Below are 18,439 nucleotides of genomic sequence, written 5' to 3' on the forward strand. Positions count from 1 at the left end.
AACTAGAAGCCACCTGCACCAACTGCTACCTGAGTGTTTCTGTGGGTTCGTGGCTGTGTAACTGACACCAGAACCTTCTCCCAAGTCTCTGCAGGATGAATTTCTTCATTCTGATCATTGGGACTCTTTTAAACACAAGTCAATTTTCCAAACTCAACAAATTTCATATGTAGTTTGTGCCACTATCTAAGTTATTTCTAAAAACCATTTCACTGGTGTCTAGACCTACTACCCACATCTTCAGGCACCCCTTGCAGCAGGGTCCAGCCAATCCCAATAGTGCTCACTAGAAAATCCAGCACGGCTTGATAGATCTTTTGAATAAAAGGAACTGCTTGAGAATTACCTAGTAATTCTTCTGAACTAGACTGCATCATGTCCTTTATAGGACCTATGAACAGCTCCAGTTTTCTTTTATTCTAGGCAGGTTTCCTAACAGAGCATCCATCAAGATAAAAACAACACATACAACTGGCTAAACACCAATAGTTTTGCAAAGTATGGGTATAAAGATACTAGTTATTATGCCAGTGGGAGTTTCAAGTGGCTAAGGGATATAGGGCTGAATTTTTTGCCCTATTAGTCCAATGTAATTCCCAATACACGAACAATGAGTAATATCTTGAGAACTAGAGAAGCATGAATATGTTCTTGATTCAAGTGACTGCCAAGCATTAGTACCTTCCCTAAATAAGGCAAAGGCACTAGGGAGAACATGATGACAGTGTTAAAGTTAATGACCCAGTGCAATAGTATTTAAAACAGATTTGGCGCTAGCTTAATCACATTAATTGTTACATTAGACAAAGTGGAGAGCAATGAATACATTGTCCCTGGAACTCCCGAAGCAGCATCTTGTCCATTATGTTAAGGATGCAGTGACATTCATGATCTCCAGGTAACTGGAACTTTGAGTGTACTTTGTTTGTCCTGCTACATCAGCTAACTATGAATTATTAATCTAAGCAGTCCTCAAAGTATTTTTTTCCTACTCTGTGAAGTACCTCTAACAAGGCAATCTGTCTCTTTACTTAACCACAGCAGTGCTTGTCAAAGTCTATTACCAGTTTGAGGATAAAATGGTGAGAAGAGGAGAGAGAATGGCATCTGCTGCTGCTGCCCTAAGATGATTGGCACTCAGCTTTAAGTATGTGTACTCTTCCCTTTCTTAAAAAAATTTGCCAGGAAGGAACTAGATTTGTCAGAAAACACCAGCAGCCATTCCTCCAAAAGTAACCTCAGGTCTGCCATGGTCAGGAGTCTGGGAAGTTGCAGAGCCTTTTTTATGTGAAGTTTCAAGGTGATTAAGAGTAGCTGCACTGTGGTCCTGGAGCAGTCCAAGTGCCACTGCAGCCTCATGCTGCTCACAGCCACCTGAACAGTCTGTGCTTGTCTAGGGGGCTCCTCTTCCTACAGCATCAATCTCAAAACATCAGTGAATTCATCAACCCTCGGACATTGCTCCCTCACAACTGGCTAGCAACACATGAGAGTTCCCATAATTCCTCCAGAGGTCCAGAAACAAATAATGAGTAGACTAAAGAAAAAATAAATAAATAAATAAATAAACAGCACTGTCACACTGTGTTCTTCACTTCTGTGCAATCAATAGAAAAGACAAACATGGCAAGAAGGACATGAACTAAGTCAGAATGCTACAAAACATATGATGGCTGATGGCACTTGGGTCTGATTTGGTTAACAATAATAAAATAAAGATATGTAAAACAGGATATGTGTTACAAAAATCAGAATTCACATAACTGCTATCACAGACATCAGATATTTAAAACAGGATCATTGACAAAAGAGAAAGAGAAATAATTGGAATAGGATTTCCCATGATACAATGAATACAGTCAGATTAAAAAGTCCTGTTTTCATTGAAATATGTCTAAGGACTATACTCACTAGTGAAATAGATAATATAATTAATCAAATAACCTTGTAGAATAAGGGCAATACTCATACCTTTTTAATTAGATAAAGGTTTTCAGGGGAAAAAAAAACCAACCAAAAACCTGATTTTCTTTTTTCCTTACTAGATGGAACTAACATAAAAAAGTAAGAGTCTATATTTGTTCAGATCTCAGAGAGGTCAATTTTTAATAAAAATTTCTTAGGAAAAGAAAATCAGTTTAATTACCTTTCATTTCAAGAACCTAGACTGGATAATTTTTCCTCTTTCATAAAACCAATCAAGTTTGTGTATAGGACTATCTACACACTGCTTGAGCAACAAAGCTAGGAAGTCTTCTAATTACATCCAAGGTCATGGAACCAAAGTGGACAATGAGACTTGCAGACTTTTTTTCTGCTTACAGTATTTTTTTTTTTTTTTTGCAAGCATTATCTCTTAAGGGAAAGAATCTGCTGTCAGCAACTGCAATACTTTCTGCTAAGTCATTCCACCACCTTGCAAAGACATTTTAAAACATAAAAGTGATTTACAACAACATTTTACAACAAAATGCTGCACTAGTTATATGAGAGATGAGCACAGTGTATCAATATGCAAAGAATAGGAAAGCTCCTGCAAAAAAAATTAGCAACAATCTGTAGGAATTTTGCTGAGTCACAGCAGGCCTAGGACCTCCAAGACCCTGATGATTTCAAATAAAATAAATTCTGATAAAGGACCAATCAAGCTTAAGAGGCTCTGTAAAGACCATGCATGAAGAATTAAGAATTAGTAAAATTGAACTGGCTTCAGAATACAGGTTGTGAAAACTCTTTCTATAGAACACATGTAGTAACCTCTTGAGCCTAGAGATACTTTTGCTTTGTTCTAGTTGGTAGAAGCCACAACAGAGTGTTACATTTCCCTCCTAGGGAGGTCTTCAGACTTCTGAAGATGACCTGAGTTTTCTCACCAGTGAGGAGACAAGTAGCTGCAGCACACACATAAAAACCCACTTGCAGAGAAAACACTTTCCCCCTTGTTTCTATATTTAATTGCTTATTTATATACTTCCTCTAATTTCTGCTTATCCCAACTATTTTGAACTTACCAGTGGCTGTATAGATGCCATAAAATACTGAAGGAATTAATTGCTGAGATGAGGGCAAGTGCATAATTTTCAGGGTCTCTCTTACTTCAGATTGAATATTGCAAAGGAGATGGCAGTTTCAGGGAGGGCAGCAAGAGGGAGGGGAAAAACAACAACCAAACTTACAGAAAGACAAAGGTGTATTTTACATTGATGTACAGAGGTGATTATGAATCCCCACAATACCATTAATACTAATTCTCTAGGACAAAAATCACACTATAGAATTAAAGTCCTTTTGTTCTCACAGTTAAGAGAGAACAGTTCTCACAGTTAAGATCTACTGAGTCTATTCTGAAGCAGTTTTGTTTTCAGTGTACCAGCTGCACAGAGGGAAAATTTATGTAATGGAATGGAGAGGGCTGCAATCCCTGTTCTGTCCCTTTTAATTCTGGCTTTTCAAATGACATGAGGAAGCCAGGTGGAAAGAATCGCTCTGCATGTCTGGCCGTGTGGCAGAAAGGAAAATGTAATTGATTATTCTTATTAAGGAAACTGATTTTGCCAGAAGTATCAAGTTTATTCAGTTTCATGCTTAAAATGAAATATGCAGTGTAATTAAATATTCTCTTTATTTTATACACAGCTTGAGCTGACTATAGGTATTTCAGTGATAGCAATAATGAAAATTGCAATGTAAACCTAATTAGAAAGTTAATGGAAAGGGAGTGAAGAATGCTGTGATCAAAAACTCAGATCTTGAAAGGCACTCACATCTTCAAGTTCATACGCTGTCCCCACTTCTGTCTGTAAAAGTGTTAAGAGCTGCCTCAAGTCCATCCAAAAGAAAGAATGACTAGAAAAAAACAGATATATTAACATTAAGAGATTCAAATAATGGCTTCAAAGACTAAAAGGAACAAGTTGTCTTCCAGTTTTTCTCTTGTATAAGTTTAGTAATAAATTACTCCTCTGTGCTTAATCACTTTGCAGACACATTGATTTCTGGGTACCCAAACACTGGAAATATTCACACACTGGTTATGTTATCACGGCAGCATTTGTAAATGGACCAGAAACTGCTGAAGCAAAGGTTCAAAGAAGATACAGAACCATAGAAGCAATTTACCCATCAGAAGAGATGCCCACATTTTATATTGCTGGTAAGAAAACACCCAGAAATTTTCTCTACATTTTTATTCCCAAAGGACATATGCTTCCAGTAGTTTATCAGGAATCTGTGACTTCTATGCAAATTAGGTAACTTACTGTCCAATTATGCCATTTCCATGCAAAAGCATAGATTGCATAAGCTACTATTAATTTTTTATTTTAAAAAAAGTTTATTTGTGTAGTCAGGTGTCATCTGAAAAAGAGATTTAGAAAATAGGCCTGGAGAGGAAAAAAAAAATCTCAAAATCAACACATGATGCTGTCAAGCAATGAAACAGAGCTGAAATCTGAAGGCAACAGTGTCAGTTTTCCATGCATGGAAAAAGAAACAGAAGGAACTTTGGGCTATTAGTGAAGTTTCTGTGTCTTCAAAACAGCTGTAATTGACAAAAGAAAGCAACCTGACAAAATATAGCTCATGGTTCCAGAACCTGGATTCTGCCGCTCAGCATTAAACGAGTGAACTCTGATGGGATCAGTCACATTGCAGCAGAAAAGCAAGTGATAGCCAAAACTACTCTCTATTGATTTTGTTTTCCAGCTTGCTCTCAGGAGCATGTTTTGAACAGCTTCAAGAGGGAAATCTGGAAACAAGCACTTTCTAAAATCTATTAGCCTAATAAAGCATTGTAATCTACTGTGAGTTCAATTCTTTGGAAGCTTCTCTCACACCATTTTAGTTGTCATTTCTTTGATTAAGGCTACAGTGATACGTGTACCCGGCTAACAGCCAGGAAGAAAGTCTTGTAACATAAAGGATTAGGTTACAGGGTGAAAGTATCAGCCCAGAAAAAACAATCTTTATACTTTCTTTCTCCTTAATGACTTAAAATTATGAAAGTTTTAAAGGGTGCAGAATGGGTCTTCAAGAAAAGAAAAGAGCCAAGAAAATATAGAACTTCGTCACCAACCATCTCCTGCTTACCTTGCTGCCACACACCTGCAGGTTTTCTGCATGACAAACAAAAGCAGTTGCCTCAAGCCTGGCATCCTTGTCCTTTCCTCTGGGAGCCACCTGAACAGCCAGACACCGAGCCCTTGTCCCCTGCTACGTGTCAGGAAAGGCATGGGTGCTGTGTGTGCTGGGTCAGCAGCAAACCCTGGCCTACAGGTTTAAGGTGCAGGTGGGAAATGCTCAGAAGCACTTTCTCCACGAGTCACACCCACCTGAAGCATTACACAAATGATATCCAACATCACTTAGAGAGCTTTAGGAGATAAATGCTGCCAAAGCAACCAGGCTGCAGGAAGATGGATTGGGGTATATCGTTCATAAAGAAACCAGCCATGAGACCTGCTTGTTAAAATCCTTGTGTTTTCATGCTGGTGCCTGACTTCATCCTCACAATGAACTGGTGCTCACTGGTTCTCTGCAAGACCATGTCACACAATGGGATAGTGCAGGACAGGATTATCTTGCCTTAGAAATGGGTCCAGACAAACACTGCCAGGACAATGTGTAGAAACTTCTGTAAATTATGAGACATGAAGCTGTAACACAGAGGGAGAGAAGCAAATCTTGCAGCCCAGTGACTGCTTCTAATATCCATAGAAAATCTGCAGATCCACAGCAGTAGGGTAAGCAGGAGGCAGCAATGATGGCTGGAAAGTCTCTGAAAGGAGTTCCAGGCATCAAATGCTTTGCTACAGCTCTTTCCAGTACCTGCTGTCAAACAGTTCAAAGAAAATCACGAGAGATACCAGTTGAGATAAATAGGAGAATAAGCTACTTAGTCAAACAGCTCGGCTTAATTCCTACTGCTTGGAGACTCAAAGGTGATTGCTTATATCCCTGACTGGTTTGAAAGCACAAATTTAAACACTTTTCTTAGTCAAAAGCATCCAACTCCTTTTGATTCTCACATATTAATTTTTTTTGTCCAAGGGCAAGAAGATTGAAGGAATACAAAGCCTAAGGAAAAGATGTCATTCCTTAAACTCACCTCCACTTCTTCCAAAAAGAAATTTAATTTTGACAGTAGCCTAGAATTTAAGAATCCCAGTATGAAGGCACAAAATCTAAAATGCTTGATTCCAAAGCCTTTTTCAAGAAAAACAGTTTTACTATGCTGGTTTTGTGGGGTTTGGTGGGTTTTTGTTGTGGAAAGAATGACCTCCTTCCACATGGAAGTGCTGTTCTGTCAAGACACCATAAACATACCTGTTATCACTCACTAATTTTCACTGTCATCACATGTTTTTGTTACCAAAAAAAAGGAAAAACTTTCCGCTGCTTAATCCATTTACATGTTTATATATCTCAACTCTCTCTTTTTTTTTTCCAGATACTACCTATCTATTACTGACTTTGCTTCTAAAGAAATCAACTTTTACAACCTTCCTCAATAATGCTATAATGTCTTTTTTGTCTTTTTTTTCTTTTTTTTTTCTTTTTTTTTTTTTGGGATGCAGTAATTAGAATTCAACATATTACTTTATGGAAGAACTCAACAAGAAATTTTATCATGTCATTACTCAGTCTGACTTGCATTCTTTTTCTCTACCATTAAAGCTCAGCTTCACGCTGAGTGGATTGCTGGAGAACTTTAATTTTTACCATAGTTACTGATGAATAAAATTAGCACTTCAGAATTCTTTACAGGTAGGCTTTTCTGCTTCCCTAAGCATGAAACACAGGATAATTCAATTGCAATTAATTTTCAATATAAAGAAGTTACTGGGAATTCCTCTGAATTTGTTCCTTCTGAATTAAAAACCCATTTAAGTCAGGCATAAAAGAAAGAACATTTAAAGTCATGACAATATGACTGTAAAGAACCGAAACCATGGTTTTGTCATCCGGTCTGATGAAAATGAACAAAAATATTCAAGTTTATATTCAATTTCTTACTGGGAGTTAGTTCTGCCTCTGATAACACAGAACCCATGTACATTATGTTCTAGATTATGAGGTATAATGCAATGGATGGCATTAAATAAGAAAAAAATGCAGTAAATAGGATAACAAAGAGTGCCAACTGTATTTTAAAATCAGAATCTTTAGAGTCCTCTATCATGTGATAACAATAGAAGCAAATGTGATTTTCACACAAAAGCTAAACCTGGGAGCAGATATGTGTTCCCCAACCAGATATTACATAACACTTCTCTAATTAACTCTGGATGATGGGTTGGACACCAGGCACCCAGCAAAGCCACTTTATCACTCCCCTTCACAACTGGGGAGAGAAAATATAATGAAAGGTTCATGGTTTGAGATAAGGTCCAGGAGAGAGATCACTCATCCAATACCATCAGAGGCAAAACAGACTCAAATTGGGGATATTAATTGAATTTATTGCGTACAAAATCAGAGTAGGATAATGAGAAGCAACATAAATCTTAAAACTACCTTTCTCCCACTCCTCCCTCCTTCCCAAGCTCTACCTCCTCCCACCAGCAGCACAGGGAGCCAGGGAATGGGGCTTACGGTCAGTTCATCACAGGTTGTTCCTGCCGCTACCAAGGGAGAAGAGCCTTTTCCCTCCTCCAGCCTGGGGTCCCTCATATGGGATACAGTCCTGCATGAGCTTTTCCAGTGTGAGTACATCCCACCTTCAACAACCACGTGCTTTTTAAATACTTACTCTCTTTTCAGCCATTCAAAGGTGTTTTGATTGCACAAACACATTTCATTAAAGTAACAAATCTTCAGAAGCCAAAAAAATTGATATTAATAACCCAACAGAACCATACAAGCTCTTCAGAACAATGTTCCAGGTATCACATCACCATTTTATTCACCAAATAGATTATGGAATTGGCTTCATCCACCTACTTCTGTGAAGTATCCTAGGTGCTATTTTTACCTTGGCTGTTAAGTTTGAAGCAGATAAAGAAAGTTTAACAGCTAAAAGGGTGTATCGAGTATCAGAGATACCTCTAGCAACATCTAGGGCCTTGTTCAATTTGTCACCTTATTTGCATTGCCCTTTCCAATGCAGTAAGTGAAATTCTTAAAATTTATGTTAATCTTGTCATATACAGTTTTATACAGTTTCTACTGACAAGGAAACTGCTGGCCATTACTGCTGCAAAGAGGGGAAAAAACAAGGTTTCATTTGCTGAAATCTGCTGATTCCAGAAGTGTTCATCCACGTGATATCTTTGCCAGCTGCCAGTCCTCAGTGTGCACAGCACAGGAACAGAGCTGATCATGCCGTGCCCAAGCTGCAGGGGAGTTCCAGCTGCTGTGCAATCTCAACCTTGCTTCATCAGGGGGAATCCACTCCTGGCACGGCAATGGCATGTTCAAGTGCACATTAAAAGGCTCCAAATGCAGACACAAAGCTCCAAACACACAGAAAAGCAAATATGAATCAAGAAGAAACACTTCTACTCACTCAGTCATCAGTGTAGATGCAATCCATGCAGGAAACAGCACTGGGATATCCCAGCTGCACATATTTTCAGGGTATATCCCATCAGTGAGACCAGAGGATTCATTACACATTTTGCGTTGTAGTCACCTCAGACACAAAAATAAAGATAAATGACAAACACTAGCACCTTGTTGGAATGCAAGTGCTCTCTGCTTCCTTTCCCACTTTTCACATAGGAGTTTCCTCAGTCAAACAGCCCATACCTCTCCGACCAGCTGGCTGATAAGAATGTTCCAGCTATCTACAAGCAGCTCCACAGCATCAGTGAGCTAAAGCTTTTTTCCCCTCTTTTAAGTGTATTCACAACCAAGCTATCACCAAAAACAGACAGTCTAACCTATGCCAAACAATTAAGACGGCTTTTACAGATAACAGAAACACACCGTATGCCCTAACAGGCTCCAGAGAACACATTCAATGTAAAACCTTTTGAAGGAGACCAGGTTTACTTAGATATGATAATGTCTGGCCTTCAAACCATTCTTCAACATTCTGAGATGACATTTTCCCCTCCAAATGTTTATCTTTTCCCAGTCTTTAGAGCATCTCTCCCTGATTTTGTAGTACCACCATGCTAAACAAATCAGTACAAGGAAATTTTTGCATGCAGATAGGACCAAAATCACAGTAGAAGACTGTGACACCAGTTTCACCACATGGTCACCTGCAGCTGAGGTACTGCCCTGGTCTGTGGGCTTAACAGTCTGGCAAAAAAGGCAACATTCACATTACACCACCTGTCTTAACGAATCCATTTCCCTGGTTAATCATTCCTTTTCATTTCTAAAGATACCACAACAGCATAATGACATCATTGCTGGTATCAAAATAAAATCTGGGAGGTGGAAATAGCCATGTGAAATCGGTAGGTGTGCTTCACAAAGAGGATTTCAAAATACAGGAACAGTAGTGAAAAAGGATAATCCCTAATGTGAACATAAATTCTTCAGATTTTGTTGTATTAAATTTTAGTTTTCCTTAGACAGAAAACCAAATATTTTTCAAGAATTTAGAAAAAAAAAAAAAGAAGGAAAACACGCAAAAGTAGGCACTCTGTGTGTGCACACATTCATAATCCAGACTCATCAGGTACATGACAAATCAAATTCTCATGCATTAGCAGAAAGCACAACAAGGCAAAGGATATTTGCCTTAAACCAAAACACTGACAGAGTCTGAGCCTGCTTTTGCTTTCTCTTCCTGACAGATGCAAGTATATCCTCAAGAAATTATATAAGTAGGAGAGTAAGCAGGGCAGTTCTATTTCAGGCTTCATCGTTAACTTATTGCATGGGTTTGAGGACTTGATTTTTATTTTCAGTTAACCCATGTCATGATCATTATTTTTCCTACCTGCTACAGTTGAAAAGGTCATCATTACACTCATTTATGTTCACCTTTTTTTCATTTATACAAAAATAGGGGGGGAAAAAAAAAACACAAAGAAAAAAACAATGGTTCCACTAACAAAATAGGAAGTCTGGTATTCCACGAACTGGGGGAAGTATGCAGAGGTGGAGAAAAAAAGGAAGAAAAGCCCCAATCAACGAGCCCCCCAATCATTCCCATCAATAAAATAATGATATGTAAACATACAAGCATTTCTCCCACTTTACCCAAAACTCTGCTAACATGAAACTTCTAACAGATTCCTAAATCTGTGTAGCTGACACTGGCCCCGGAAAGAATTTGCTGTTTCTGCATTACGAAGTGTCAAGTGGCAGTGGAGTAAGGATTTTTCTATAAAAGAGGATCCAGATATGCTCTGCCGAAGGCGGCAGAACATTTACAGCACCGTTAAACAAAGCAGGTCGCGTTCTTTCACACGTGCGCTGCCACCCCATGGACATTCCAAGTATCCCCATCCCCGAACCGCGGGTGTTTCCTCACTCAGCTCAGATATTTTCACCACGTACCGAACCTGCTCTTTCTCCGCCCGAACATTAAATGCAGCACAATTCACCCTGCGTAGAGTGGGGAAGTTTCTTTCTAGACTCTCATACGACTTTAAATTGAGGGCCACCAATTCATTCTACTGAGAGACAAAGACTTTGTTGTTAAGAATATGTAACACAGACAGTTATGGCTTTTTGTATATAAGGATATGTTGTTATCTAAAGAATTATAAAAGCACAAGGCAATCCTCTGGCATTCCTCCAGCATATATTTGCTTTCAAACTCTTAACTGTAATAAATGTGAACTAAAGCCTCTTCATGTTTGTTATTCAGATCTCAAGAAATTGTATAAACAAACAATTTGCAGACAAATTCTGCTAGTAGAACATCTAGTCTCTGTCCCAGCCAGGGGAAAAAATAGTTCACAGCATTATGTGCTTATGTACTTGACCTGATTTTATGCCAGGATCAGAGCTGCTGATTTTGCAAAACGTATCTTCCAGATGAAATCTGCACAAGATATATTCATGTATTGTGGGCTTTGAGTTAAAGATATCTCTATCTGGAGCACGAGAGCACAAAAAATTTAGGTTTTCAATCAATTATTCAAAACTGAAGCTACTTGAACACGTAAATTCTATTGAAAATTCTGCTATTAAATCAACACAATTTAGTTCCAAGAATCAGCTCTTCCACCAAGTTATTTAAGTTTTTCTTATAGAAGCAGTTAAAAAATAGAATCCTGTGAAATATCCTCTGGGTTTTATGTTTATGTTGCAATAAACATTCTACATTTGTAATGTGTTTAGAAGACCTTCTCACTCTAAGACATACACTATTAATTTTGTGTGCATAAAACAAATATTACATAACAATCAGCTCTTTTATTAATAATTTGAGTCCAAATTAAATTTTGAATGTTTCCATTTTAATTGTGTGCTGGTGCAACATGATAATCACTATGTGAAATAACTATAGAGCAGTCACAAAGAAAAAGTGTCTTTTCTATTTCTGCTATTGAATGTGATCAGTATAATTCAAATCCTCCTCAGGGCAGGGCCAATTCAGAACTACTCAGCTTCCAATTCAGAATTATTTTCTCTTAAAAAGTCTACAGTCACACATCGTATAAATTTTAGAGAGGACAAGCACTCTTCATGCTGTATCACCATTTCTCTATGCACACCACTTTTCAGTTCTCTTGCACCTCAACTAAAAGGTCATCCCTCAGTATAGAAAATGCTATCAAAATAGCTGACCCATGTTTTTTTTACTTTTCATGAAAAAATAGAAAGTATTGCTAAAGCACAGTAACATGTTGCTCAGACAGGGGTAGTTAGCTATCGGTATGCAAACACAGTTCACAAGGAATCAAAATATATCAATCTATACCTGGAACAGAGCATAAAAAAAAATACACCACCTAAAATAAGAAGGTATCTCATTGATAGTTCAGAAGGCACTAAAAAATGTAAATGTAACAAAACACTGGTCTTTTTCAATTACTTATCTTAATGTATGGTCCACGCTACTCTTCATGGCATTGCACAAATATTTCCTTGGCCTATTGTCAAATAATCACAGCTCCCCAGCTTCCAAACAGCACTTGTGGTAACTCAGCTCTTACACACCTCTGCTCACAGCACCCACCTTCACAAGGGCACCCAGCTGGTTTGTGTTTCTGCTGCTGACTCTCAAAACAGCCTCTCCTACTGTTCAATAAGCAGAGGTGCAGAGCCCCTTGATTCTCTGAACTTCCCAGCCCCAGGCTGGAGGCAAAGGTGGGGCTGAGTAGGACACCAGAGCCAAGGCATTCCCAGGAATGAGGCTCTACCACATCTTATGCCACACCTGCTGTCCCAACTCTACCACAAACTGCAGCTGCACAGGGAGAGCTCTTTTCCCATTCCTCCTCTCTACTCAGTTCCTGACCCAAGGACAGGCCGATAATCAGGTTGATAATGCAATGCTACCATTGATTTTTAACCCTCCCTTACAAACGTCACATTATCTAAAAGCTAAATGCGGAAATAAATTAATTAACAATGCATATGTTAGTGCTTTAAGGACAGTTACAAACACTGACATTTTCATGTATCATTTTATACAATGGTTGGTTATTCTGCCGTTGTTAGGTACCTGGACATCCCTTCTTGGAAAAATAAAATGGTTAGGAATACACACACACCAGTACTCTTAGTTTAAAAAGGATACTTCTTTAGTTTCATTCACTTAAAGTACAGTTCACAGAGAAAATTTGCATTTTAATTATATAATCTTAGAGCACTGAAAAAATATTTATCACTGTTACTAAACAAACCAAGAGTAGCTCACACTTTATTTTACTTTTTAAAGCCCCAAACAAACACAAAAAAAAAAGCACCCGAAGAACTCACTAATCATCTTGTTTGTTGCTTGGGTTTGGGGTTTTTCTGTCATTTGGAAAGCAAGAAGTATATAAGTGGTGTCCCTGGATTATTTTAGCATACTGTCTGTGTTTATGCCCATTTCGCACTATTCACCACTATCTTCTTAACACTTTTGCATTGCACCATTTATTGAGTTGCAGATTATCCGGCTCTTACAATAATGATAAACATTTGTTTTAGACACCTTGTTACAGATACTTTTCTTTCACAGCTGCTTTCAGTTGTTTGCAAGAGTTTATTTACAAACATTGAACATTTATAAACACCTGCCAGTTGCAAACAATTTCTTTACTGGGGGACAACTACACTCTCAGAGACACTGTATTACAATTTCAACTTCAGAAAAAGCTCTTCTGGTATGCCCCTCTTAGCAAAGGACTTTACCTCATCATTATTAGGAAAACACAGCTGTTGCAAAGGAAGTTTTAAACTGTTTTTACATTAATTTTTACCACTGTTTCATATCAGAATTAAACATCCTTTCTCTATTAGCTTAGCTTAAAAACTAACAGAGAGAAGGTATTATATTCAATTTGCCTATAAAGCTATATAGTTACTCCAAATTTTACAAGCATCTATTCTCCCAGAGAAGGAATGCTAGCCACTGTTTGCAGGGCAAGGTTTTTATAAAAATAAAATAAATGAAAACAAATGCCCGACTTTGGTTTGAACATTCCCATGAACACAATGTGAAAATACATAGCCACATACTTGTCATTAAATACAGGGAGCAAAAGTTCCCTTTGGAGAGAAGTGTTAAATCATCTCTGCACTTGGTCATATTTCTATCATTACTGCAGAAGGCGACTAAGGACACTTAGTTTTTATGCAACTGACAGACTATTCCAACTCCTCTTACTCTTGCTCAACGCAGCAGAGAAGCTCCGACAGCGCTGGAACCACTAAAAGAAATGCATTTCAGAGTGAGCCAGAACCGCCCGCTATGAGGGAGGAGCCGTCCCACCTGAGCCCCGCCCGCCTCAGGCCGGCCCCGCCGCGGCTGCTGAGGGCTCGGAGGGGGATTCCTCGTTAACGGGTACTGAGAGGAACCGCGTTAATACCAGCGGGTGCTGTGGGGGATCCCCCCTTAACCGGGGTGCCGAGAGAAAACTTTATTAACAGGGCTGCTGACAGGGACCCCTCGATAACAGGCGGTGCTGAGGGGGACCTCGTTAACCTCAGGGGCTGCACGCCCTTGCCCTGTGGCGAGAGAACATGGAACCGAGGGCCGAGGGCTCCAAGCGCCACCCAGCCCCGCCACAGCCCCGCGGGCGCTGCCGCTCCGGCCCGGGCGCAGCGTCCACTCCTCCGCCAGGGCCTCCGTCACCGGCCCCGTTGCCCATGCGCGCGGAGGCCGCGCAGGCGCAGGGACGGGGCCGGGCCGGGCCGGCGGGCAGCCATGGTGTACATCTCCAACGGTGAGGGGCCGGGGGGGCCGGGGCGGCCGTGGTGCGCATCTCCAACGCTGAGGGGCCGGGCCGGGGGCTGGGCACCGACCGAGGGGGCAGCGGGCCCGCGCTGCGCAGAGCGCGGCCCCCCAGCGCCGCCGCTGCCGGGACAGCCCGGTAGGGTCCGCCCGCTGCCGGTGTCGCGTCACCCCGCGCTGCCCTGCGGCCTGCGGCCGAGCCTCGTCTGCTTCTAAACCGTACTGAGGGACTTGGAGGAGTCCAAGTGCGGGCTGCAGACACCGGGAGAGTCACAGAGCAGCACTTTACCGCTAACGGGGAATCAGACGCTGCGCTGGTGCTTTCTGTAGGTTTCCTGGACACAGAGCCCGTGTGCCGGTGGTGACCCCTTTAGTTCAAGTACTTGAGCAATAACCTGCAGAAAATGAAACTCGCCGCCACGAAGTGCAGTTTCTCCGTCCCAGCTGCAAATTCTGGACTCGGCAGATATGTTTTTATGTAATTTACTGTACAATGTCACACACTGAACGTCACTGGATGTTTTGTATCTGGATGTGTTACAGGACAAGTTTTGGATAACCAGAGTCGGGCCCCCTGGAGTTTGTCATCTATAACAGATTTCTTCTGGTCGATAGCAGATTTTGTTGTCCTGTTGTAAGTAGAAGTTAATTCTTTTGGTGAGCTTCATTTTAGATTTGCTATACGTGGAAGTTACTCAATGCCATCAGTAATACAACAATAAAAATGTTATATTTACTCTTTAACATTCCGTATATATAAATGCTTTACTACGACCATGTGGTTTTGTTTATTAAGCACGGTATACCTAACAAAAAGTGCATGAAAAGTGACACTAATTTACTGGCAGTTCAAATGAGTTTTTTTACGTTTCATCTGTTTTGATACTGCAAAAGGAAAAGCATACACTTTTGTTAAACAGCATCTACTAGCTGATCAAATAATTAAGCTGTTTGGAGAATTTCTACTGGTGACAATAGATTCTGGCTATGTAAAAGTAATCACATAGAAGTAAACAAAAATTTATGGCCCCAGATCAAAGACCATTAATAAACAGAAAAGTTCTTGTAATGTATTCAGCAGTTCTTAATTATTTCAGTTACATGTTTATACTTTATGTATCTCTTGCATATTAACAAGAAAACTAGATTTTATAGTTTAGCCCTCACTATAATTTGGAATTATTTCAGATTTTAGTTTCATATGGAGAAGACAAATTACCAAGATTGATATTGAGAAGATACACTGTTCATTCCTGAACACTACTTACTGTTTTTCAGGCCATTTCTTATCTTCCAATCAAAAAAGTCAAAAACTGTATCTAGCTATCAATTCACCTAATCCTTGTTTTGATTTTTCAGTTTCCAGAGCATTATTCAACCAGATTTGAGAAGAAGAGGCTACACATCTTCCTCCTATTCAGGATACAATGATGGAAGAGGGTATTTTTTTCATATTCACACCAGTTTTTTTCCCCCTATCTCAGCAAAGTGACATGAATCTGAGTAGATTACAGTTGGGATTTGCATTGAATTGGGTTGTGCAGGAAGGCTAAAATGTTTATTTGCAATGCTGTTGATAATACACAGCTTTGGATAGTTGCAATAGCAGTACAGACTAACACTCTCTGAAACTTATTTTTGAAACCTGCCTAGTAGACAAGAGATATCTTTGTTAAAATTCTTCTTTTCTTAGACACGCTTATACTCAGCATTTGACTTGCATTAGTTCAGTCATTTCTTGTATTACATTACCTACAGATAAAGCAAAACACTTTGTTATGGGGGTATGATTTCTATAAACACTACAGCCTAAGTGTGTTGTAGGACTGTGTAAAAGCATCAGTCATCTGTAGCCTTCTCACATCACACAGCAGTAATGAGAACAGTGCAGAAGAGAATTTTCATGAAAGTGGGGTTTTCTTACAACTTGTCAGGTGAAACTCAACTTTTTCAGAGGTTCAGACTTTCTCACTACTGACATTTAGAGACAGTTTTATTCTATTTCTAGTTGAAAAGTTTAATGACAATAGAATTCCTTTCTTTTCAGGCCTCCAGCACATCCTCGCCGTAGGATGGGCCGAATAAATCACTGGGGTGGAGGCCCCAGTCCACCACCAATGGCTGGAGGTGGATGAGGAAGGTAATTCCAAATCTGCTGTATCCTGCTTTGAAGGGTTTGGAGGTTTTTTTAATAGCAGTGATAATTCAGGGTTAAGGTAGAACGGAGTGCTTTGTCCTCCTGTTGCAGAAGTTACCAAAACAGGAAAATAATCAAAGTTATTCAGTAATCAAAGAATCAAAGATACTTCCAGTAAAGGAGAGAAGGGAGAAAAAGCAGGGGGAAGGGATGTTAAAAAGGATTTTGGCTTAGGAACGGTGGGCTTTCACTTTTAATTGCACAGAAGTTGATAGACAAAGGGTGGCAAAAATTTTTGAGCACAGCTGATAAGTAATTTATAGCTTTAAATTTTCTTTGGCCGCTTATTTAAAGTCCTGTCCAGATCGGTAGAAACTGAAACTTTGTTTGCATTTCTAATAGTTGTCATATGACATGCAAGGTTTTTTGTTTAAAATCAATACTTCTCAACAGAAAAGAAGGAAAAAAATAAGGTTGTTAAACAGCTTAGTAAAAATGTTTTTTTTTTCCCCTGTTACAATTATAAAGCCATGCAAATCTTGAATTCCAGTAAAGTGTAAAAATCAGAATTACTTAAAAATAGAGGTAGAAGTCCCGGTTTTTAAATTTCTTACAGCTGCCTGAACTTTAATTCTGTTTTATTAATTAGCTTGGCTGGTGGGAGTTACATCTGACACTCAGTGTATTTACAGAACAGTTTAATTTACTTTAAGACTTAAGTGAACAATCCTTGTTTATCATCAGTCACTCCCACTGTTACTATAATAAAAGTTACAAGGAAAAAAAAACCCATGCAGGTGGTTAATACCTGTAAATCTGGTAGGAAAAAGTTCATATTCCAGAAAACACATACACCAGTATTTCAGTTCATTAGAACAAGGATAAGCTTCTTCCAAATGGGAGAAAAACATTGTGGCCTTTTTTTCTTGTTGAGTAGACACAAGGCCAGCAAAGACTTCGGAGATGGCTTTTGCATAATCACAGCAATGTGTAACCTGCTCAAGAATAAAGTTACCAAGTCTTTAGCATGTCTCATTTAGCTAAATTACAAACAATATTATTTTAAATTTTTTACTTAATTTTATCTCACAAATAAAGGCCCTGTCTTTAAATGTACTGTAATTACTTTATCTCCTAGGTAAACGCCTGCTGAAGAGGCAGGCACAAGCATACACATCTGCCAGATGAAAAGAAGAAGAAGAGTTTAGTGGTGGACCAAATGGGGATGTGTATGCCTGACTGGAAACTGTTCTGTGGTAGAAGCAGATTAATGAAGTTGTACTGGGAACTCCTTCGTCAAGGATCCAGTGTAACTGAACCACAGTTTTATTAAATACATGTTTACTGTCTAAAGTCTTTGTATAGTTTCTGAACATTTTACTGTAGTTGCAAAGTAATAAGTAAATTATATTTGGCTTGTCACAAGGCTGATTTTCTCATCATTTTTATAAACTGAAAAAATCTGAAGTACAATAAGCCTTTTGCTGTTCAGATGAGAACAAATACGTATTTATAGTTGATACAGATGGTCCCTCAAGAGTCAAAGTGGCACTTCCCAAGAGGTTTTGTATTCACTTTCTCAGGACAAACACTCTGTACTTTGTTATATTTTCATTGTATTAATGATACTCTAAAAGCACTCTAAAAATGCAGTTAACAAATTGCTTCATTTTACAACCCTGGCTTCGTTAAGGCCCATAATGGGTTTTATAACAGAAACACCTCTTGGAACAGCTTCATTCTCCACTATAAACTTACTGAAATGTATAAACCTATTTACTGTACAAATTCTGGGGGTTTCTTACAATAAAATTAGGTCTTGTTTTTATTACAAGAAAAAAATAGTCAAATATTGACAGCTATCTCAGAATAGTTATTTTTTTTCAAATAGTAACTATCATTTAATATACCCCTTTTCAGGATGGGAGTTTCTTACTGTTCTTGGAGTTCATTTGGGGTTTATGGGTTTAGGGATTTTTTTGCTTAAAGAGTGCTGCATCTATTTG

The 18,439-nt window shown here is 39.0% G+C and overlaps 1 protein-coding gene across 2 annotated transcripts; it reads left to right on the plus strand.

The window, feature by feature from the left end:
- The first annotated feature begins 14,192 nt into the window (after window positions 1-14,192).
- Window positions 14,193-17,855, plus strand: SELENOK (selenoprotein K). 2 transcript variants are annotated; one of them, XM_048315685.1, is made up of 5 exons: window positions 14,193-14,288; window positions 14,840-14,930; window positions 15,656-15,736; window positions 16,344-16,436; window positions 17,572-17,855. In XM_048315685.1, exons 1-5 carry the CDS (start codon window positions 14,270-14,272, stop codon window positions 17,573-17,575), a joined length of 288 nt encoding a protein of 95 aa, XP_048171642.1. In that variant the 5' UTR covers window positions 14,193-14,269; the 3' UTR covers window positions 17,576-17,855. The 2 variants fall into 2 exon arrangements, with proteins under 2 accessions (XP_048171642.1, XP_048171643.1); XM_048315686.1 differs by lacking the exon at window positions 17,572-17,855 and having other exon boundaries at window positions 16,344-16,440.
- The last annotated feature ends 584 nt before the right edge of the window (window positions 17,856-18,439 follow it).

This window comes from Corvus hawaiiensis, chromosome 11 (assembly GCF_020740725.1).
Source record: "Corvus hawaiiensis isolate bCorHaw1 chromosome 11, bCorHaw1.pri.cur, whole genome shotgun sequence".
Classification (NCBI taxonomy): Eukaryota; Metazoa; Chordata; class Aves; order Passeriformes; family Corvidae; genus Corvus; species Corvus hawaiiensis.